Raw genomic sequence first — 24,308 nt, forward strand, 5'->3', positions numbered from 1 at the left:
TTGAAATTGACTTAATAATCTGTGAAATTTATTTTAAAATTTATACATGTCAAACATCGAAGCTTATTGAAATATATAAATAAAATGTTTTAAAAGAATTCAAAGCAATATGCCAAAAAAAAAATTAAAGTCCATTGATTCAAGGAAAACTATACCAGCTGAAGAAGACGGCTACAAGTTGATTACAATTCAGGAAAATCATGTTTATCAAATAAAGCATGAGAACTTAATACAACGTATTTGGAACAGCACAATGGAAATTGCAGGTTTGTAAGAAATATGTACATGTTTGAGTTTCTTACAATTGAAACTCAATTTCCCCAGATATTGAACTTAAAGTCAAGGAAATTGAAAAGAATGAAAATTTGATAAAAGAGGTAAGAACCAATTTTTAACTCATCTTAGATTTAAGGTTTAATTAAGTTTAAGGCATTACATTTTGTATAACTTTAAATTAAAACGAGATTTCACTGTTCCAAAAGATTTAAGTTACTGAAAGGGTGGAAAAATCAGCCCATTTGAAGCTATCTACATTTGTACTGTGTGGCTTAAGAAAGAATCTCTTTTTTAGCAGTTCTTCTTTTATGTTTGATACTGATAATGCCTGTTTTTTGTAACGAAATTTATTTAAAATTTGAATATTTAAAATTTCTAATAACTTGTATTATTTTTTTGAATTTAAAGTGGCAAGAATATCTATCTTGTGATAAAATACCAAAACCATTCGATCCTCCAAGCATTCGTAGTTTCTTTGAAAAATCTCACCTTTTGGAAAAGGAAGATATTGAAAACACTATTAACTGGATTTTGGGCATTGATGAGTGTAGTATTTTAAATCAAGATATTGATTCTCAAAATATGACAAAGATATTTTTGAAGGATTACAGAATTGATTTTGGTGTACAGTATGATAATCGAATTTGCGATATCATGGAGGTATGAAGAAGTTTAAGTTTATTTTATAGAAACATGTTTTCATTATTTATTTCATATTTTTTTAAGTTATTGAAACGAATTGAAACGTTTTTAAAAATTTCAAATAAAGAAGTGTCGACAAAGGTGTTGCGTGACATTGAAGAGGTATGTATTAATATTGTTATTTAATTAAAACTACGATTACATCAAAAACTTGTATTAATTGTTGAGTTAAAAAAAGTCATAGTGTTTTTATTTGCAAAAAATATAAAAAGTTAAACCTTAAGAAGACATCAACTAATTAACGGAAGATTATCCAGCAACTCACATTTCGTCAATTAATGTTTTTTAATAACATATGTTTTTTGACTCGAACTATTTTAAATGGTGGTTCAATACCACGGGGAGAACAAACACAGTTCAAAACAGTTGCGGACGACTTAAAGTAAAGAATTTCTTTGTTCTCGGCAGCTCTATGCAACTTTTAGCACTTTGCTTCTTCCAACATAGACTCCCATTGCCGTCAGCTTTCATTCCAAACAAATAAATGGGTCGTTTCCCATTGTCATTTCCAATTAAGATGTTAAAACACTTGTCATCTTCAAATGGTATAGAGATTAAAACAACTTAAGAAGACAAAGAAGCAGATCAAAGTTGCTTACTGCGCTATCTTCTGTATCTCTTCCATTTGAATTATCAATTGAACTAGTATGTGTAAAGATAATGGTACAGACTAAGACTATTTTCATTTTAAACGTCTATACTTACTTACTTACTTCTTAAGGTAGCGCTACAATCCGGGGCGAACCTGGGCCTCAACCAACATGCATCTCCTGCCAGCTCGGGCCTTAGCTAGCTGTCTCCAGTTTCGCACACCAAGTTGGTTGAGGTCCTCTCCCACCTGGGTGCGCCACCTGAGTCGCGGTCTTCCGCAACTGCGCCGTCCCTCGGGATTGGATTCGAAGACCTACCATGCTGGAGCGTTGATGTCCAACCGCTCTACATGACCTAGCCATCTAAGCCGTTGGACTTTAATTCTGCTAACTAGGTCAGTGTCGCTGTACAGCCCGTACAGTTCGTCGTTATATCTTCTCCTTAATTCTCCATCTATGCGTACGGGATCAAAAATTACCCGAAGAATTTTTCTCTCGAAGCAGCCTAAGACGCTCTCATCTTTCTTTGACAGGGTCCAGGGGCCCTGCTCTCTAATGTGTTTCGAATGCAAATATTTTCGAAAACGGATATTTCGTACTCTCTATTTCTAATACGGATAACAAATCCAGTACTGAGTTAATAGCGGTGCCTAGGTGGACAAAGTTCTTAACTACCTCAAAGTTATAGCTCTTCATGGTGACGTTTTGTCCAAGACGTCGTTGTTCAAAGTCCTTTTTTGCTAACAGCATGTACTTGGTCTTGTCCTCATTGACCACTAAACCCATCTTCTTCGCTTCTGTCACAATGCTCAAAAACGCTCCACTGACATCACGCTTTGATCTTCCAATTATGTCAATATCATCTTCGTATCCGATTAATTGGATGGACCTTTGGAAGATTGTGCCTCTAGTGTTGACGGTTGATTTTTGCACCATTCTTTCCAGAACGACGTAGAAGAAGTCGCATGGCAAATGCAAATGCATCGGTAAGATCTTTTCCGACCTTGATAGAGCAGCGTGCATTCTCCATCGTCATTCTGCACAAACGGATAAGTTTGACAGGGATGCCAAAACTAGACATTGTCGGTAGAGCTCTTCCCTATAGATGCTGTCATACGCGGCTTTAAAATCGATAAAGAGATGGTGGGTATCGATTTGAAGCTCCTGGGTTTTTTTCCAAGATCTGCCGTAGTGTGAATATTTAGTCGATAGTGGACTTTCCTGGTCTGAAGCCACACTGATAAGGAATAATCAGGTTGTTGACGAACGGCTTCAGACGTTCACATAATTCAGCAGAAAGGATCTTATATGCAATGTTAAGGAGACTAATGCCTCTGTAGTTGGCGCAATTTAGAGGGTCTCCTTTCTTATGTATCGGGCACACTATGCCGAGATTCCACTCATCGGGCATGCTTTCTTCCAACCATATTTTGCAGATGAGTTGGTGCATGCTCCCAACCAAGTCATCGCCTGCTGCTTTGAATAGTTCGGCAGCGATGCCGTCAGCTCCAGCAGCTTTGTTTGACTTAAGTTTAGATATAGCTATCTTCACTTCGTCAAGGTCGGGTAGGTGGAATTGTTGATCTGCGTCGCCTGGGTTGAGTGGTTCTAGCTCCCTTACAGCGGAATTCGGTTCGTCATCGCCGTTATATAATTTGGAGAAGTGATCTTTCCATATTCTCAGCATCGACTGCGGTTCTACTACGATGTTCCCCTGGTCGTCTTTACAGGCTTCGGTTCCTGTTGTGACATCCCTCTAACTCATCGATCGCTAGCTTCTCGTGCTCTCTTTTTTTCCATCTAAGAAGCCGGTGTTAATCTCTCCTCTTCTGCTCGTAGAGCTATCGAGCAGCCCTGGTCCTTTTGTTTCGCTGCGTGCGCTTGCCGGCATTCGTCGTCAAACCAGTGGTTTCGCTATGGAGGCCGTGTGGAACCTTGCACTTCAGAGGCGGCATCTCTGATAGCTGCAAGACAATGTTGCCACTGGTTTTCAATGCTTGATTTAGGCAGCATATGACTTCTTAAGAGGTTATTAGAATCTCGATCAGAAAAGGACATTGCAGTCTCTTGCGATTGTAGCCGTCTAACGTCGAATCTTCTCACAGTACTTCCTTCTTTTGGCTTGGATCGGAATATCCGTAGACGTACCTTGGCTACAAAGAGGTAGTGGTCCGAGCCAATTTAGGCCCCTCGGAATGTTCGGATATCATGTATACTGGAGAAGTGCAGCGAAATCGAACAGCCTGAATCCGTTGTCGAAGGTAGTATCGTGCAGGCTGTGTCTCCCGATTATGCCACCAAAGATGTCTTCTCTTACTAGCTTGGCGTTAAGATCTCTTAAGACAATTTTAATGCCATAGCCAGGGCACTGCTCATATGTCTTGTCCAAGAGCTCGAAGAATATGTCTTTGGTGTCTTCATCTTTCTCCTCTGTGGGGGCACGAGCGCATATTAGGCTTATGTTGGCGAATTTAGCTTTGATGCGGATTGTCGTGATGCGCTCGCTCACACTGTTGAAACTCAAGACTTTTTGCCTGAGCCTAGTTCCAACAACAAATCCACACCCAAATAGACGCTGTCTTTGTTCTCGGTAGCAGTCGCCGCAGTGTACATCGCAGTCTTTTAGTTTGCACTTCTTGGATGGCGGTAATATGTGCCTTGTAGCATCTTAGGGCTTCCGCTAATTGTTTTGCTGCACGTGGTCTGTTAAGGGACCTAACATTCCACGTACAAATCCGAAGTTCGTTTTCCTTAATTCGTTTGCTTGGGTTGTCCACAGTAAATCCGTCCGTATCCGAGGCTTGTTGGTGCTTTGCAACTTAGGAATTTTTTACGCGGTCAGGAAGTAACCCCGACGGCATAACCCCTTGAAGCTTCTTCTTCTTCTTCACAATTGGAACTATCTTTTCTGGAGAAAGTCCTTCTTACTGATTTTCAGCAAGCAAGCTGTATCAAAAACTCAAAAAATCGAATTCTCGATTTAGTCTTTTCTTCTGACGCTTTAGTACTCTTGTTCTAGAAACTAGATTAGGAGGAATTACGAATATTGATAAAAATCAACCCCCTTTGGAATTTTATTTTTGACTTAAGTAAGCACCTTACTGAGCACAGTAATTCCTTTGATTGCTTATATAATTTTGATTTCAGAAGAGCCAATTATCAGCAGTTGTCTGAAGATTTTACCATTATTGGAATTGCTGAAACAGTTTTAACTTTATATAAGATCCTTAATTATTATTTGGTTTAAAAAAGTACCTTTAAAGAAATCAATAAATAAAAATAAACCAATTTAAGTCTCTTTCTAATTTTGTGTATGCTAGCTATGTTACTAATATGGGCACCTCTTTGAAGGAGAATCCTAAAAATTTTTGGAATTTTGTAAACTTAAAGAACAAATCAGATGGCTTTCGAGTTAACTTCACATACGTGGTAAGATAAAACTGTTGATATCTGTAACGTTTTCGCAACAAATTTCCGTGAATTTCCTAGCCCTGAAGAAGTTGTACTACAGAGTACGGTCCTTGATCTTTTATCCGCGTTGAATGATGACTGTTCAGTGGGTCCCGATGGTATTCCCCCGATAGTTTTAAAAAAGTGTAGTAATGCTTTAGTTAAACCCCTTACGTTCTTATTCAAACTTTCTCCAAAAAAGGCAAATTTCCCAGTATATGGAAGAAGTACACCAAAAAAGCTTTGTCGTTTGAGTCATCGGTCTCCATTAGGGATAAACTTTTGACATTTTCAGAAGAAGACTGTGCTGTGACAGAAGAGGGCCCGCCACATTTTAATCCACAGGATGGGAAGGTGATGATAGCACTGGAACCCCCTACGTCTTGCGACACAGCTTCTGAAGAGGATGCGGAAGAAGACTGTGCTGCGACAGAAGAGGGCCCAGGTACATCAACATCCAAAGAAGGGAAGGTGATAGTAGCACTGGGACCCCCTAAGTCTTGCGACACAGCTTTCAAAAAGGGTTGTGGAGGCTCGCATGAAGCGTCTACGTCATGTTTTGTATAGAGACGGAGCGTAACTGTCTCGAAACCGTATCTTATAACTCCCTTAACTCGTGCCAGAGAAGCCACAGAGTCTTTATTGATTACGATAATCGCTCTTCGATAAAGACCCTTTGGCTCCTCCAGTTTCGTGATCTTCCAGTTGCTGATCTTAATCATCTCACGTATGTCATCTGGACATGAGGGTTCTTTAGGGATCCAAGCGCGAGCTTTGGCCTGCATGGAATATCTTCCTTTGCAACGACCTCGAGTTTTGCGCCTGGTCAAACTTCGCCCAGCATGCCAACAGCGTATAGAGATGGCGCGACTTCTGATCGTTACAAGCGATGAGTTGGACATGACCTTGATGCCAACTCTCATCGCTTGTTACAGGTGGTGGACCCGGATGGTCTCGCATGACTTTGAGTAAACCAGCCGGGGCCCCAGTTTCACCATCTGCCCACGGTCACAAGTAATCGTGCCATCAATATTGCTCCTATCAATGACCGCAACTATGATCTTGTTGGACTCCTTAAGTACATCACAAAAAGGTTTAGTGAGAAGTACTCTAGCAATGTTGGGAGTGCTGGTGTTCTGTACTTTGGGCTTTTTAGGGACGGGAGTGGACTCCTACAAAGACCTTTGTCGATTTGACGTGGAGTCGTAGCGCCTCGTTTTGTCTAAGAGGGATTAAGCCCACTCCTGAATCTTGCTAAGAGGATGGGATTACTTCCATACCCCAATGTTGAACCAGGGAATTTTAGAATACTCATCGCATAACGCCGTTGTTTATATGAGCTCCTAGGAGCATTCTGGAGAGGTTTACTCTCTTTAGTAGTGGAAAGATCATTATACACGAACTTTCCACTACCGACCTTTGGAAGCGTTTTGGTCAGTGATACATCCTGTACCAGGCTAGAAGATGGGCAGTGACTTGGCACAAACCCTTCTCTGGTGTTTATTACAGATGTAACGACAGCCGACGTTGCCACCGAACTGCCTCCCGGTGTACCCGGAGTACCGGTACCGTTTTGACGTTTTTGCTTCTGGTTATGTTTTTTTTTTAGAGTATCCATTTAATTCCCACGAGTAGGCGAAGTAAAGGGGGGATCCATCTGTGCAGAGATTCGCTTACACAGATAAGGCTAGCTAATCCGGAGGTCGCCTGGTATCCGGATACTCCGTTAATGAGTGAGCTATTTTTAGAAATTGGGCCCTAAGCCTGGCTGATCATCGGCACGGGTCGTATAAAACCTTAGATCCAGCCCAATTGGAAAAGTTGAAGGATATGTTTTGGAAAAGGAGAGACGAACAGCTATTAAGACATAAGGGACCCAGGAAGGAAACAAGGTATTGACAGAAGTGATACACTATACAGTCAGGAATAAGGAGCCAGCAGCCAGCATAATAGAACAAAGCCAATGTAGGAGGGGTGAGCGACCTTTGGTTTCAGAACTCTTCTGGACAAATAATTCCCGAGAATCATTGACCTTACTCAGCTTCTACAACTTGACAAGTTCGACGCTCAGGTAAAAGAATCCAAAGAACTTACTAGAAGAATGGAGCTTTAAGTCGAATGAGCATTTTATATAACTTAAACTGTTCAGCGACAGATTTAAATTTAAATAAGGTGGAATTAAAATCATTGTTTACAACCAGTTTACTATCATAAACGTTCTCATTTTAGTTTTTGTTCTGTTTTAGTTTTTTCCTAACAACTAACACGTGCACTTATGATGAGCCTCTGATCGTAGTTTGACTTCCTATAATAATTAATATTTAAGTTGCGTGCAACTAAATTCCTTAGTGAATGTTAATACAAGAGTTAACAGTATATAATAACTTTGAAAGCGTTTGAATTCCATTAATATCAGTGTTCTATTTTTCTAAAAACTTTTATAGTTGAACCAATTTGCCCAAAACAAAATTTGCAATTATATCGATCATTTAACATATCGTGTTTTATCATCTGAAGTTGCTTACATGGAGTAAGTTTGCTCAAATTTCAAAGTGAATTACATAATCTTATAACGTTTCTTTTTTATTAGACCAATTGATGCAACAACTGCAGAATATTCTTTTAGTGGTCAACATTTTGATATGCATCTTTGGACTTTTCAAAACGTTCCTCTTTATTTGGATCCTGAAGAGTAAAAATTCTTAAATATTTCTTTTTTTGTCCATACTTAAAAAATAATTGTATTCTAGACTAAAATCAAAACCTATTGAATTTCAACAAATCAAAACCAATTTGAATGTACCATTTAGTGTTCTGTTAGAAAATATGGTCTTAAGAGGTTTACATTATCATTTTGATCATTTTAGTTCTAGATCTAGGTCATATGAATTACCGACGGAGCTGATGAATAATCAGATTGAAAAAAGTAAGTATATAATTTATAACATAATCATTTTATACTTTTGTTTAAATAATATGTATAAATTTGCTAGATTTAAAAATTTGCCTTCGAAAAGAATGGGCGAGTTATTTGAAAATTCAAGCCGACGTTAAAACCAAGATGATAAAAGAAAGAGCTGATTTTGACGAAGCAGTCCGGTAAGTTTATTAAATTTCAAATTTCAAATTTATTTCTTCTTCAATGAATTCGTGTTACATGTTAGAATATTTATAACATATAGAGATTAGAATACAATGATTTTTAGCAACTAAAGCTTTTATAATATAGGAAATTCTTCAAATTCTTGTGCTAAACACTGTCAAATGCCTTTTGAATGTCAAACGAAACCATACCTAAGGATTTTTTATTGATTCGCAAATTGGACGCCGAACTAAGCGGTTGTGTTTTCTGTCTGTGAATTTAAAAAAGTTTGAAAAAAAAAATGTACTAAGTAATAAATTCTGTTTTTGAGGAAAATGGCGAATATAAACTATTCGCGGTCGAATTTACCGACGGTTCCGCCAGATAAATTTAAAGATGGAATTCTTCTCCCGTCGCAAATAATTAACAAGGAAGATAAGAAAAAGATTTCGAATAATCTAGAAAGAATCCCGTGGTGGGATGGAGAAGCCGGCGTTGAAGAGGACGCTGGCACGTACACTTCTGCAAATGTTGATTGCGTATCAGGTGAGAGCGAGATGGAGATGGACGCCAGTGTTTCGGCAACCAAAAAGAAGGAGAGAGGTAGCTTTCAAGTGCCTCTTAGCAACTGTGTCCACATCGGGACGAGTAACGGTCTGTCTGTAAACAGGCAAACGAATGCAAACAACAATATTGCATGTGGTACAGAAGAAACGTTGTGCAAGCTTTTGGAAAACGACAAAGAAATGTACAGGCAAGTTTTAGCGCGCAAGAGGCGCCAAAACTATAGCGATAGGATGCGAAAAAAGTGGCAATTGAAGCACCTAACAACACCAACTATTATGCTCTTCTGGTCAATTCAGAATTTGAAAAGGTACAGAGTACATCCAAATCCAATCAGCTTGGCAACATGGCCAGTGTAATCAAGGATGGTGTGAGTTCCAGTAACTCCAACAACAGTAACACCAACATCAATCAACATAAAGCAGATGCAGGTTCCTGGTGCCCTCCAATCTTTACAAAGGGAGTGACGGCTAAAACCATAATGGAAATGTTAAGTAAGTCAAAATTAATTTAGATAACATTAAATTTGTAACAACCGGTTTTTGCCGTCTTAAAATTTTTGTAAGGGGGGTTGAACTTCATGGCTTTATCATGGAGCATTTCAAAAAATGTAGTATTGAGGCTTTCTCTTTTACTCCTAAGGAGCATAAGAAATTTAATTTAGTACTCAAGGGACTCAGCGGCAATTTTTCACCCGAGGAGGTACATAAAGAGCTGCTTGGATTGGATCCCTCTCTGAGGGTGGTAGTAAAAAAATTTGAGACCAAGTGGTCTAGAGAGAATGAGATTCCCTTGGATCTCTTCCTTTGCGTCTTGGAGGACAGGGAAAGTGTTTCCAAAATTAAAACCTTGAAAGTGCTTCTCAGGCACAGAATTAAATGGGATTCGGTTAGTAGTTCCGGAACCCGTCAATGCTATAGGTGCCAAAGATTTGGACACATGGGACAATATACTGCTCATTTGCAGTAAGATGTGTGAAGTGCCTGGCTTTCCACGATGTGGGAAAGTGTGAATTGGGGCCTAAGAGGGAAACCTCGATTGCTTCATGTGTAAACTGTGGGATGACGGGTCATCCCGCTAGTTATAAAGGCTGCCCTAGTCGGGTGGAATATTAAAAAAAAAAAAGGAAAGAGTCTTGTCGGCTATAAAAGTTAATAAGGCTGGCTTAAGAAGCTCAGTAATGAACCAAGTCAACCTAGTTCCTAACCAATTCTTCTCATATGCTGATGCAGCAAGAGGAGGTAAAGCTAAGCATACCCCTGCTTTGTTACAGCCCACTTCCATTCCGGGGGGTGATATATTGGACTTTATTGAAGAGTCCAACAAACTATTTGGTTTACCAATAAACTAGATGCTAACCAAAAACCTGGCGCATATCTTTGCTTTATAGCATCCCTTACACCTCCATCTTTGCTTTATAGCATCCCTTACACCTCCATCACCATGAATATAAACCTTATCACTGCAAACATCAATTCCTTTTCACGTGACAAACAAATTGAATTAGATCTCCTTCTTAAGGACACTCTTCCTACAGCCATCTTAGTACAAGAAACTTGTCTCAAAAAAAATATATTGAAGTGCAATTTTAACGAAAAATATGACTTCATCAGAAATAATGAAGGTAGGGGAACGGGAATCCTTCTCAAAAATTCTATTCAATTCTCGCAAGTTTTTTTCTCCAATAATATCATCTCGGCCACCATAGCTTCAATTCCTTTAAAATCATATAACTCAACTAAAATCTTAGCATTAGTTTCTATTTATATTCCATGTAGCGTCGGTTCAAGTTTGGTTCAGGCACTTGATGATCTTCTATCCTGCCTTCTTAATTTTGACTACATAATTGTGGGAGGTGACTTTAATTCTCGACACACCTTATGGGGTGATTCCAAGACCAACTTAAATGGTTCACATTTTGCAAGTTGGTATCTAAACAATCATTTTCTTAACTTTGACCTGGTAGTTAAATGATAGTCCCTTTCCGGTTCTGCCTCAAACCTTTTCTTGCTTTAAAGATACTAATTGGGTACATTTTAATAGGGCACTTGGGTCTAAGTTAAATAACTTACCAGTTCCATGTGATCGGAACTTGTCAAATGATGAAATTTAAATTCATATCAATTCTCTCTCTAACACTGTAACAGACTGCATTAAAGTGTTCAGTAAGACAAAAATCCTACATCCCAATCATTTTAACATCTCAAATGATACTCTTAATCTGTATAAAACAAGAAAAAACTGGAAAAAAAAGGGTTAAAAGAATTTTCCACCGCTTTGGCGATCGCAGCAGCCATGAATATATAGAGTTGTCTGCAAGAATTAGTTGCCTGAGCAAGATCATCAAAGATAGAGTTAGAATGGAAGTTAACGAAAGTTTCAAAGCACAGTTAAATAGTCTAAAGCCTTCAGCTAACGTGTTTAAAGTTATTAATCGTATAACGGGTAGAAAGTTTAAGAGTAGTGGCGACAGCTCTGTGGCGCTAACTTTAGGTGATAGAGTGTTCAACTCCTCTGCTGATAAAATAAAGGCATTTGAACACTATACTATGCTGAATTGTACTCCTTAAGAACTCCTTCCGTCGATGTTGAAAACTCGCTATTGGTAACAACCTTTAACAGTGCTTTTACAGCTTGGAACCATGCTCTGACTATAACTTCATTTTCACCAGAGAATCTGTCAAGTGATATATCCAACGAATTTTTTGCATCTACAACTCTAGTTGAGTCCATAATGTCTTCACTAAATAATAAAAAATCAGCTGGTCCTGACAACATCTCAAATTTTGTCATAAGAAAAGCCAAAGTAATCTTAGCAAAATATCTTACACCTTTAGCTAACAACTGTATAAACAATTGCTATTTCCCCCTTTCCTGGAAAAAAAGCCAAACTTATTCCTATCAGGAAAAACAATTCTTCCAGCGACTTAAGCAACTTTCGCCCCATCTCCCTTCTTTCCAACCTCGGAAAAATTCTCGAAAAAGTTTTACTAATAAAAATTCAATCGTTCTTTCCTCAAGAACTTACCCAACCCCAACAGTTTGGCTTCAAACGTGGCCACTCCACGGAACATGCTCTTCTGGCTTTCCAGGATAGAGTCCTTAATAATCTAAGGAGTAAGAAGTGTACGTTCGCCTGCGCGCTGGACCTTACAAAAGCATTTGATTCCGTATGGTTTGATGGCCTTCTTTTTAAATTAAATCAAATTCAGTTTCATCCATTCTTCATTAAAATTATCCAAAGTTTTTTGACTAATCGCAGCCTTTCAGTCTTTTTTGAAAATAAATACTCCTCTTCAATTCCTATCCTTTCAGGGGTCCCCCAAGGATCCATCCTTGGCCCATTCCTTTTCAACCTTTATTTACATGATTTCCCAATTCAACATAATGATTCTCAGGCAATCTTATATGCTGATGACACTCTGCTATACAGTTGTCACGAGCGTCCGCACAAAGCTCTTAAAGAAATTAAATCCCATCTGACCATAGCCATATCTTACTATAAAAAATGGGGAATCGATTTAAATTTTAATAAGTGCGAGCTTATCTGATTCCGCAATGCCTCAGGAAGAGGACATCATCTGGCTGTTCGTGAAAGCCGTCAACTTAAGCTTTGCATTGAAGGTAATTCAATCCCACTGAGGAAATCAGTCAAATATCTGGGTGTTAACCTCCACGAAAGACTAAAAATGAATCGCAATGAATCCCCATGCAAGGATTGCACTGAACAGAAGCAAGGGTGCGGCTGCTGCTCTTAAATTATTACTTAATTCAAAAAACGTGGAAAAGGCAACTAAGCTCCTCATGTACAAAACACTTATTCGTCCTCTTATTTCGTATGGATTCCTAATCTGGTTTCAAATAACTCCGAATGTGGCTTCTGAGTTACAAAAATTCGAAAGAAGGGTTATTCGCAGTTGTATATCCAAAAAGTGTAAACCCTCAGGAAAATGGTTTAGCAATAAAAGCATATATGAAGAATCTGGAATAGTTCCATTACTTCATTACCTGTCTTTGTTAGCAAAAAAAAAAGAATCGTTAACTTACAGCATCCCAATAACCCTGTCCTCCGAAGCATCTTCGAGGGGAACTTTGGGAGATCTATTAATGACCTTTACTACTTGTCTCCTGTCTGCATACTCTCGGAGGATTCCAATCCAGCTTCTCTAATGCAATATGATGAAACTAAGTTTCTCTCCCCCTTTTATACGAAATGCTCCATTAACAATTATAGAGGCTAAGTGGTCCAACCCCTTACTACCCGGTATTAACAATTTAACTAAAAGACTTACTTAACATAAAATGTATATACTCTATTAAGGATATAATATATGTAACTGATGTGATAAATTAATGTACAACGGCTCTTGTGCCTTCATATCTTGCTGTGAAATAGACATTAAGTACTTTAAGTAGATTTAAGATATTTCTTTGAAAGTAAATATACAATCATACATTCATATAACCAAAAAGAGAGAATTTATAAAGTAAACAAAAGAAAAAGAAAATATGCATTGTGAATTTTGAGTTTGTATGTGTACATTTTTATATTCTTTGTAAGCTCTCTTGTCTTCATATACTCTTCGTGCACACAGTTTCTGTGTCTGAGATAGATGCTGCAATTCCGTTTCTATCTCTCTTTCTTTTTATTTTTAAACATTGTTATCTCTTTCTTCTAAGTCTATCCTTCTGTTATTTTATAGGTTAAGTTCTTTAATAATTTGTCGTCTTGTTTGTTGAGTGGACGCATTTCTAAAATAAATCAAGACATTGTTCTTTAATATCTTTGTGTTTGTTCATAAATAACAAAAATTAATTGAATTGTTTAGCTTGGCCAATTCTAAGTCGGCAATATTACTTTCTATGTTTTTATAATAATTTCTAAGTGTCAAATGTAAATGAAAAAAAATACGCAATAAAATTTACTACTACTACTACTACTACTACTAAGGATTTTTTATTTGAAAGCGATTCTTTAACTATACTATTGATTCTTTTTATTTGGTGAACCGTCGAGTGTTCCCTCCTAAAACCAAACTGTTTTATTGGAACAAGACTGTTTAATTCTACATATTCATTCATCTTAAAAAGGATAATTTTTTCAAAAAGTTTGCCTAAACAACTGAGTAAACTTATTGGGCGATAACTAGATGCCTGTGTCAATGGTTGTGTAGGTTTAGCTATGGGAATTATCTCAGCAATCTTCCACCTTCTTGGAAAATATCCGTGTCGAAGACAACTTTCAAATAGGGATGTTAAATACTGAACAGCATTTTTTGGTATGTTTTTAATGACCCTGTTTGAAATTTTATCATTACCAGCAGCTTTTTTTATGCGAATAGAAACAATGGTGTCTGTAACAAGAGATATTGGTATATGGATATTATTTAATTCTATTAAAGATAGATTAATAGAGTTAATACTGTCTTGTACTATTTGTTTGGTTTGAATGTCGCTAAAGACATCTGTTATTGAGTGACTAGACAGAAAACATTTAGTGAATTCAGTAGCCTTCTCTTTATTCGTATGAAGAATTTGGCCATTACATTCGAGGTATGGGATTCTATTATTTTTCTTCTTAAAAATCTTCAATTCAATTTGGTATAACATTCGATTCCAGACTTTATTACGAATTTCCTGCATTTTTTGTATAACTAATTTGTTAAGCAGCAGGTGATGACTTGGTACGGAGCATGCACCAACTCATCTGCAAAATATGGTCGGAAGAAAGCATGCCCGATGAGTGGAATCTCAGCATAGTGTGCCCGATACATAAGAAAGGAGACTCTCTAAACTGCGCCAACTAACATTGCATATAAGATCCTCTCTGCCGTATTATGTGAACGTCTGAAGCCATTCGTCAACAACCTGATTGGTCCTTATCAGTGTGGCTTTAGACCAGGAAAGTCCACTATCGACCAAATATTCACACTACGGCAGATCTTGGAAAAACCCAGGAGCTTCAAATCGATACCCACCATCTCTTTATCGATTTTAAAGCCGCGTATGACAGCATCTATAGGGAAGAGCTCTACCGAGCAATGTCTAGTTTTGGCATCCCTGTCAAACTTATCGTGTTTGTGCAGAATCACGATGGGAAATGCACGCTGCTCTATCAAGGTCGGAAAAGATCTTACCGATTCATTTGATGTCAAAAAAGGTTTTAGACAAGGCGATGCGCTGTCATGCTACTTCTTCAACATCGTTCTGGAAAGAATTGTGCAAAACTCAACCGTCAACACTAGAGGCACAATCTTCCAAAGGTCCATCCAATTACTCGGATACGCAGATGATATTGTCATAATTGGAAGATCAAAGCGTGATGTCAGTGGAGCGTTTTTGAGCATTGCGACGGAAGCGAAGAAGATTTGTTTAGTGGTCAATGAGGGCAAGACCAAATATATGCTGTCATCAAAAAAGGACACTGAACGAGGACGTCTTGGACAAAACGTCACCATGGACAGCTTTAACTTTGAGGTAGTTAAGGACTTTGTCTACCTAGGCACCGCTATTAATGCAGACAATGACACCAGCGCTGAAATCAAACGAAGAATAACTCTTGCAAATCGCTGCTTCTTTGGACTTAGAAGGCAAATGAGAAGTAAGGCCCTCTCTCGAGCATGTAAAATCACCATCTATAAGACACTCATCATCCCGGTTCACATTTATGGCGCTGAGGCCTGGACCCTGTCAAAGAAAGATGAGAGCGTCTTAGGCTGCTTCGAGAGAAAAATTCTTCGGGTAATTTTTGGTCCCGTATGCATAGATGGAGGAAGGAGGAGAAGATATAACGACGAACTGTACGGACTGTACAGCGACACTGACCTAGTTAGCAGAATTAAAGTCCAACGGCTTAGATGGCTAGGTCATGTAGAGCGGATGGACATCAACGCTCCAGCCCGAAAGGTCTTCGAATCCAATGCCGAGGGACGGTGCAGTAGAGGAAGACCGCGACTCAAGTGGCACACTCAGGTGGGAGAAGACCTCAACCAACTTGGCGTGCGAAACTGGAGACAGCTAGGTAGGGACCGAGCTGGCTGGAGACGCTTGTTGGTTGAGGCCCAGGTCCGCCCCGGACTGTAGCGCCACCTTAAGTAAGTAAGTAAGTAATTTGTTAAGCAAATTCAATTGAAATTTCAGAAATAGGTCTCTTGACCTTTGATAACGTCTACGAATTAAGTTCCTAAATGTTATCGTCCTTCGTACTTCATTTGTAAGTAATGAAATTTCGCTTTTGTTTTTATGGGAGGCAGAATGCAAAGGGACATTCGCCTTAACCATAGAAAATGAATCGTTTACGTGACGTTTAAATTTTTTCCAATTAGCCCGATTAAAATTATAGTTTTCAGCTGGAATCGCAGTGGTGAATGATTCATTAAGAAAGAAAACAACAGGTTTGTGGTCAGATGAAAGATCGTTTATAATATTGTCAATTGTATTTGAAAGTACCAGATCTAAGGTTGAGGGATGACCTCTACCATTGGAAGGATAGTAAGTTGGCTCTTCGAAGACCTTGAGATCTGAAAAAATTGTTCCCCAAGCGTTTGCTCGAACACAACCCCATGACGAATGACGACAGATAAAGTCTCCGCATAAGAGAAAATTCTCGTTTGGTCTTATAAACCTCAAGATGTCAGACTTAAATTTTCGTTTTTTTTCATTATTTATTCTACTACCGCCAGGAAAATAAGAACCTATAATTTTGAATACTTTTGTGGGGCGTTAAATTGATCTTGTCTACTTTTACATAAAGATAATTTACTTCACATTTAATTTTTAAGTGAAATAAGTTCATCAAAACTAAATAAATTGTTGTTTTGGTTTAGCGGTGCTGGTGAGTGTTTTTGGAAGGCTTCGCGGTGCAGACACTGGAGGAGTGTTGTTTGAATGTTGTTTTTTTTTCTGAACTAATAGAGGAAAGTCAGAGGTGTTGAGGTTAAAGCTGGTGTTTCTGCTTGGAAGTGAATCATGAATTTCATGTTCTGAACCAAATCGTCTTCCCCGGTTCTTGGCTTTGAGTCGATTTTGTATTTCCATGAATTCTAACCTCTTTCTACATGAGGCGTCGGTTGCTGTGTGTTGTTCACCACAGTTAACACATTTAGGTGGGTTTTCTCTGTTAGTGCATTCTTGTGAATTATGCGATTCAGAGCAGTAGGGTAGGAGCATGCTTTGTTTACATTACAAAAAGAAGAGCCATGCCCAAACATTGAACATCGATGACACTGAGGCACGAAGTGTGGGTTCTTTCGATAAAAGTCCCAATATACTGAAACGTGGTTAAAAGACTTATGGCCCAACTATAATGGCTGAATCACATATACGCTTCAGCTTCGGCTTCGCCTGACGTTTACGAGTTCAGCCATAGGAATTCAATGCATGCTATCACAATGTAGTAGCTTCGACCTCACGTTTTGTTTGACAATCGTAAGGAAAAGAATGTAATGTAACGTAATGTGACTCCAAACGGAAGCTCTAGTTCAATTTTCTGAACATTTGCTTTGTCTGACAGCTCATCAGCAGTAAAAAAAATGTCAACAAACAAAATATTTGCTCTTTAGAGGGATGAAATAATAGAAATGTCATTCAAAGCAACCTCGAAGCGGGCCTAACGTAACGGAGACGAAGCCGAAGCTGAAGCGTGTGTGTGTTTCAGCCATAATAGACTTAACCGAAAGTAAGCTAATGTCAAAACCGAACGAAAAGTTATCAGAAGTTATCGTCAAAACAAAAAGTAACCATAATGGATTCAAGTAAATTAAGCAAATTTGACATTTGCTTAAGCTCGAGCCATTTAAATGGCTCTTTCGTAATTGCGCGAAAGTTAGCGAAATTTAACGAAACTGAGCAGAACGTCTATTATGGTTAGTGACATATAAGGCTGCGTATTGGTTCGTTCCATTAAGCTGGCTTAAGCTTGTTTAAGTCTATTATAGTTGGGCCCTTTAGCTTGCCTTCTTAGTTCATTCATTTTAATGCTTTTATTGTTAAGGTAAACTAAATAATTGCAATAAATCAGAAAGATCACTGAAGCGATTATAAGAAGATGAATTATTTTGGGAGCTACCCGGATTATGTGCCACTTTTTTACGTTTGCTCATTTTTACAGTTGGGGAATTCTCATCAGAAGATGATGAATCCCGTAACCGTTTTCGATTTAGCAAAATAATCAAGCGCAGTTAGAAATAACACAAGAGAAATTATTTCGGGCTAGTATAACGATGTGCGCGGCTTGGCTAACAAACTAATTATAATAAACAAACAGTTTATCGGAAAAAAGAGCATAAACTTTTTTCTCCTTGTCTTTAGAATAAAAGCTGAACAAGATGAACTTAGGGCCAAGGAGAATAAAAATAGCGACGACCTCGCCCAAACCATTAAACCAAAAAAAAAAAAAAAAAAAGACGGGTCTGCGAATGTTATCAAACTTCCCAAAGAGCCTCCCATAGTTACACCTCATCAGGTACCTATAGTTCGAGAAGATTTTCTAGAACAGGACTCTGCAGATTATATGAAAGCTATACTAGAGTATCATCCTAATAAATTGAAACTATCAAAAGGCGAGGTATATTCATTTATTTAAAAAATTATATTCTTTCCAATTTCTTTTATGATTTAGTTTTATTTTCAAGTTAAATCTTAGTTATTCCCTAATTACTATAATCTTGTTTTTAAGTTAAATTTAAGGCAATACCAAATTCTTGGCGGAGTCTATCAAATCAATTCCCTCTCGAAGCCTAGTATTACAAACTTTCCCAGGTTAATCATGACTTGGTATCAAACAGACAAAAATATTGAACAAAAACCCACTGAAATAAAGTCAGATGATTTTGAAAGTGATAATATTTCAAAGTTTTTCGAAATATCATTCAAACTACCAGATTATATTTGTCATTGGGATGATCCAATTACATGTTTATTTGAAGACAATCGAACTCCAATAGAAGATGTTAATTTGTTTGAAACAAAAAAAGGATTGGAAATCCGTTCGCCTATAATTATAAATGATTTTAATCTTCATGGGCTCTTCACAAAACCAATGATGTACGATTTCATTCAGAACGTTATTCCAAGAGTCATTTCCAGTTTTAATTTTCCCGAAGATTATCTTGATGAAATTGTTGATGACAAAAACAAAGCAGCTCTAGGGCGCCCTAAGACCACAGCAGAAGAAGAAGAAACCAATAAGGAAATTGAAATGCAAAGACAATTATTATCATTCGATCATCAAAACAACCCTGAACGACTATTTCCGCTTTTTAAAAATGTTCTCCCAGTAGTGGTTCTTCCTATCAATGGGAGTAGAGAAAAACTTGGAACTCACCCATATGAATATTTTTCGGAATTCTTATCGGCTTTGGAATCCATTAAGAATTCTTATCGAAAGTCAACATTCAAAGATCGATTCGGCAAGCCTGTGAAAATTGTGGCAGAAGAATATGAAAAAAATATCAGGAGACCAACGCTCACAACCAAACTTGTTGGTTATGGAGAGACTGAGAAAAGAAAATCCAGTACCAGGACAAGTTTGCTTAAAAATAGAAGAAGTTCAGTTTTAAGCAAGCAATCCATTGGTACTGTTTCATTATCGTTAAAACATCATCATGATAATGGTTATCAAAAGGATGATAGCCAACCAAAGCATTCCACGGCAGGCATAGGTATTTTGCTGTCTAGAAAAATGGTTTTCCTTAAGTTGTACCTTTAAATACCTTTTGTTTAGATGATAACGGTATAGAAGAGAAATCATCTTTTTCAAAATGGTCTACAGAGAATGTTCTGAAAAGCGTTTTCAATGCAAACGAGAAAAAATTGACGATTTGGACAGATCGCTTAGGTAAGCGAAACAAGGGGTGGCTTCGGAGCTGAAACACGCACTTTAGCTACTAACTAAATTTAGACTTCAATCTGTGATCGAAAAAAAAATTGGAATTAACTTTCTTAAGTCTTAAATTTTGTTAAAATTCGTTCTAGGTACATTTGGATTTGCATTTAATCGTTATCATCATTTTCCTTTCAAGAACTGGATACTTCAACCATCTGAAGAAAAGTATAAGACTTAACATTTTAATGAAATATAAAATTGATAAAATCTAAAATCTTGTAGTGCCAATGAGTTGGAGCTGCAAATTGAGAGCACATACGCACTGTTCAGTATTTATATTTCAAAAATTGGTTATAGAGCTTTTGTTTCTGATTTTTCTAAAACACAAAAGACCCGTAAAATCTTTTTGGATATGAAGGAACCTGTAATTGAATTAAGGTCGTTTAAAAAGGTGAATAACTATATTAAACTATATTAAAAATATTTGTAAAAAGTTTCAAAAGTTCAAAATTAAGATATCATAACAACTTTTTTTTATTTTTTCCTCCATTTTTCAAAATCTTCTGATTTTTAGATTTTAGATTAAGCGCCACCTGATTCACTGGATTCGAAGGCTTTCCAGGCCGGAGCATTGGTTTCCATGCGCTCTACGACCCATCTAAGTTATTGGACTTTTACCCTTCTAGCTAAGTCTTCTCCTCCACTCCCCTACAATGCATACGGGACCGTAGATCACAAAAAGAACTTTTCTCTCGAACGGACCCAAGGTCCTTTCATCAGCTTTTGTCATAGTCTATGCTTCTGCACCGGACGGGGATGATAAGGGTCTTATATAGCGCCATTTTGGTCCCTCAAGAGACTTTACAGCGGAACCTAGGTAGACGAAGTCCTTGACTAAATCAAAGTTACGTCTATCGATGGTAACGTTTTGACCAAGACGTCGGTGTTGTATGTCCTTTCTTGACAACAGCTTGTTCTTTGTTTTGCCCTCATTTACCGTTAAACCCATTTTTGCCGCCTTTGCCTCAATACTTACAAAAGCCCCATTGACATAACGCTGAGTTCTTCCGATTATGTCAATGTCATCAGCATAGGCTAGTAATTGGACAGGCTTTTGAAAGATAGTGCCTCTAGTGTTGACGTGTGAGCTCTGCACTATTCTTTCAAGCACGATGTTAAAAAAATCACATGACAGCGTATCACCTTGTCTAAAACCTTCTTTGACATCGAAAGGTTCTGTTAAGTTGTTTACAACCTTTATGGAGCAGCGTGAATTCTCCATAATCATCCTACACAAACGGACGAGTTTGGCAGGGATGCCAAAACTACACATGGCTCTATACAGCTCGTCCCTGTTGTTTTTGACGATGGGCTTTAGACGTTCACATATTACGGCAGAGAAGATTTTATAGGTGATGTTAAGTAGACTGATTCCTCTATAGTTGGTGCAATTTAGAGGGTCTCCTTTTTTTCAGGATCGGGCAAACAATACTGAGGTTCCATTCATCGGGCATGCTTTCTTCCGACCATATCTTACAGATAAGTTGGTGCATGCTCCTAATCAACTTATCTCCAGCTGCTTTATTAGACTTCAGCTTAGATATGGCAATATTAACTTCGTCTAAGTTGGGAGGACGGGATTGTTGACTTTCGTCGTCTATGTTGAATGGATCATCCTGCCTGACAGCGAAATTCAGTTCGTCGTCTCCGTTATACAGTGTAGAAGTGATCCTTCCATATCCTCAGCATTGACTGCGGTTCGACAATGATGTTTCCACTTTCGTCTTTGCAGCCTTCGGTTCTAGGTTTATGTACCTGTGAATTTCGTTTCACCTATTCATAAAACTTTCGAACTTCATTCCTGCTTTTAACCCTCTCAACATCTTCGACCGCACGCTTCTCATACCCTCTCTTTTTAATTCTGAGAAATCGGTGTTCCTCTCGCCTCTTCTGCTCATAGAGCTCATGAGCAGCCCTCGTCCTTTTATTCAGCGCCGGTTTGCGTGCCTGTTGTTTGGCGGCATTTGCCTGCCGACATTCCTCATCAAACCAGGTGTTCCTTTTTGGTTTCTGCTTGAAAACCAGCACATCGGAGGCGGCTTCTCTGATTGCATCTTGGCAATGTTGCCACTGGTTTTCGATACATTGTGTTGGCGGAAGAGAACTTCGAGAGAGGTTATTTGTAACTCGGTCGGAAATGGATTTGGCGATCTCTGGCGATTGTAGCCGTTCGACGTTGTACCTTTTCCCAGCACTCCCTGTTTTGCCTTGGGTCTGGAAATCCGAAGTGCTACCTTGGCTACAACGAGGTATAGTGGTCCGACTCGATGTTAGCTCCTCGGAAAGTTCGGACATCCATGATGCTGGAAGCGTGTCTGGCGTCGATCGCAATATGGTCAATCTGGTTGAGGGTAGATTGATCTGGAGAAGTCCAAGTACCTTTTTTGTCATGCAGACTATTCTTCCCGATTATTAGACCAAAGATGTCTTCCCTTCCTAGCTTGGCATTAAAATCGCCCAGGACTATTTTAATATCGTAGCTAGGGCACTGCTCATATGTTTTGTCTAGGAGCTCATAGAACATATCTTTGGTGTTGTCGTCTTTCTCTTCTGTGGGGGCGTGCGCGCATATCAGGCTAATGTTTCCGAATTTAGCCTTGATGCGATGGTCATGAGGTGCTCATTGATGCACCTATAGCTCAAGATTTCTTGCCTAAGTCTGGATCCAATGACGAAGCCGCATCCAAATAAGCGCTGTTGGTTTTCGTGGTAGCAGTCGCCATAGTAAATATCGCAGTTTTTCATCCTCTTTTTGCCCGGCCCATCTCATCGTATTTCCTGGATGGCGGTAATATCTGCTTTAAAGCGGTCTAAGGCCTTCGCTAATTCTTCGGCCGCACGTTGTCCTTTATTCGTTTGCGTTGGTTGTCAACAGTAAATCCGTCCGTATCCGAGGCTTGTTGGTGCTTCGCAACTATGAAAGCTTTTACGTGGCCAGGAAGTCACCCCGACGCACAACCCCCAACCTGGAGGGCCAGATCCTTAGGATAACTCCAAGGAAGGTGAGCAGGATAAACCGCTCCTAACAGTCCTGGGCTCCGAATATAAGCCCTATAACCTTACTGGAACTGTAGACGCCACCGTTGATTCCATCTCGAGAATTCGTCCGCTACCGCCTGAATAAAGGGTGCCTAAGTGGAAACACCTCTCCTCCATCTCTCGTTTGCTGCCCCCAACAACTTTCCACTGGGGTTGGAACCCAATCTTCAGTTGAGGCACTAGGCACCCGATGTTCACCGCGGGGAGGTGAGAGTAGGAGTTGATAGACAGAGGTGGGTTTTGAGAAAAAACCTGTGGACGTTTGTGTCCTCTTAATGCACATGTCTACCATTTTGGTTTCGGTGGTGAATGGTGTTCGGCTGTGGTCAAAGTCAAACTTCATTCGCGACGAATTGAAAACTCTCATGTGAAAGAAATGTCAAAATCAACGAATATTCGTTCATTCGTTGGTCGTGCTCATGTGAATAGTGCTTTAATATGTCAGAACTTAACAACACAGGGGTAGAAATCAAACAGTTCTCACAAAAACAATTCCTTATAAAAACTGCGAAGCATATGAGTTATTACACTTAGTATGAAGTTTGTATCCTGGAATATTGAAATAAAGCACCTTCACCATCGTTGATCGAGATTTCTGATAAAAAAAAATTAAATTACGTTTAAAGCGAAAAGATTCTAAATGAGTCAAAAGCAGATCAACAGTTTTTCTTATAGTTCTAATATTTAACATAATGGAGTCTAGCTCCGTTTCGTTCAATTTTTCTAAGTTTCGTTAACTTGCACACTTAAGCAAGTGCGATCCCAGTCGCTCGCCGAATAAGTAAAATCTGACATGTAGATACGTGAGCAAAATTGCATTAATTTCGCAAACTAAAGCGAATTTTCGTTGGGTTTTTGACATAAGCTTATGTTTGCTTATGCCTATTATAGCTGGGCCTTTAGGTTTGATTGTAAAATCAAAGTTATTATCCTCCTATTATTAAGAGCTTCTTTATTTGTAACTCTCTTTTGTTTGATATTTTACAGGAAATTCAGGAAAAGTATTTAAACATTTTTCCTGAACCAGATGCTTTATGGTATGTAAACGGTAAGTTATTGTTTATTTAATAAATTTTCTAGGGTTATTTAGACAAAATTGAAATTTTAGGAGACTTTTCTGAAAAACACTTAGCTGCTGAGCTACATACCTATGATTGCATGAGCTTGAATTCATTCAAAATAAAATATCATAATTCAAATTGGAATAAATTATCTAATCGACGAACAATGGTTCTAGCAATTGGCGAACTCAAAGAATTAGTAACTGATTTAAGTTTGATTAAAATAACTCCAGAAGATGCATTGTTTGTTGAGATCAAAGAAAATACTAATAATGCCATGGAATTGGAATTTATTTCTACTTGGCGAAATCTTGAGGTAATGTTTTTTTTAATATTCGAACTCAAAACATAAATATTTGTAATAAAATATTCTGTATATTTTAGTGGTATGTGGATCTAAATCAGTTGATCAAGGCAAGTTTCGCTGATACAAATGAATCTCTATCGGAAGATCAAAATATTGTTACTTACAATCTGAGGAATTTACTACATTCTTTAAGACTATTGAGTTTTTCTTAGAAAGAAATAAATATTGAAGGAGTTAAATGACAATTTGCTTAATACTCGTAGCATGTACATATTTTTGTGTGGCAGTTCAGTTTTTTAGGAAAATAGGGAAGGATTTAAAAGGAGATACCGGTGCGCATTGGTCCTAAAGT

At 38.3% G+C, this 24,308-nt stretch overlaps 1 protein-coding gene across 1 annotated transcript; it reads left to right on the plus strand.

Annotated features, from left to right (window-relative positions):
• The first annotated feature begins 2 nt into the window (after positions 1–2).
• Positions 3–24,215, plus strand: LOC129940111 (uncharacterized). Its single transcript, XM_056048356.1, has 16 exons — positions 3–266; positions 325–377; positions 685–936; positions 1,003–1,080; positions 7,463–7,548; positions 7,609–7,710; positions 7,769–7,944; positions 8,012–8,117; positions 17,974–18,229; positions 18,341–19,325; positions 19,388–19,501; positions 19,639–19,714; positions 19,772–19,940; positions 23,576–23,636; positions 23,697–23,965; positions 24,034–24,215. Exons 1-16 carry the CDS (start codon positions 110–112, stop codon positions 24,166–24,168), a joined length of 3,075 nt encoding a protein of 1,024 aa, XP_055904331.1. The 5' UTR covers positions 3–109; the 3' UTR covers positions 24,169–24,215.
• Positions 24,216–24,308: the final 93 nt, after the last annotated feature.

The sequence above is a fragment of the Eupeodes corollae genome, chromosome 1 (genome assembly GCF_945859685.1).
Source record: "Eupeodes corollae chromosome 1, idEupCoro1.1, whole genome shotgun sequence".
NCBI classification, from domain to species: domain Eukaryota; kingdom Metazoa; phylum Arthropoda; class Insecta; order Diptera; family Syrphidae; genus Eupeodes; species Eupeodes corollae.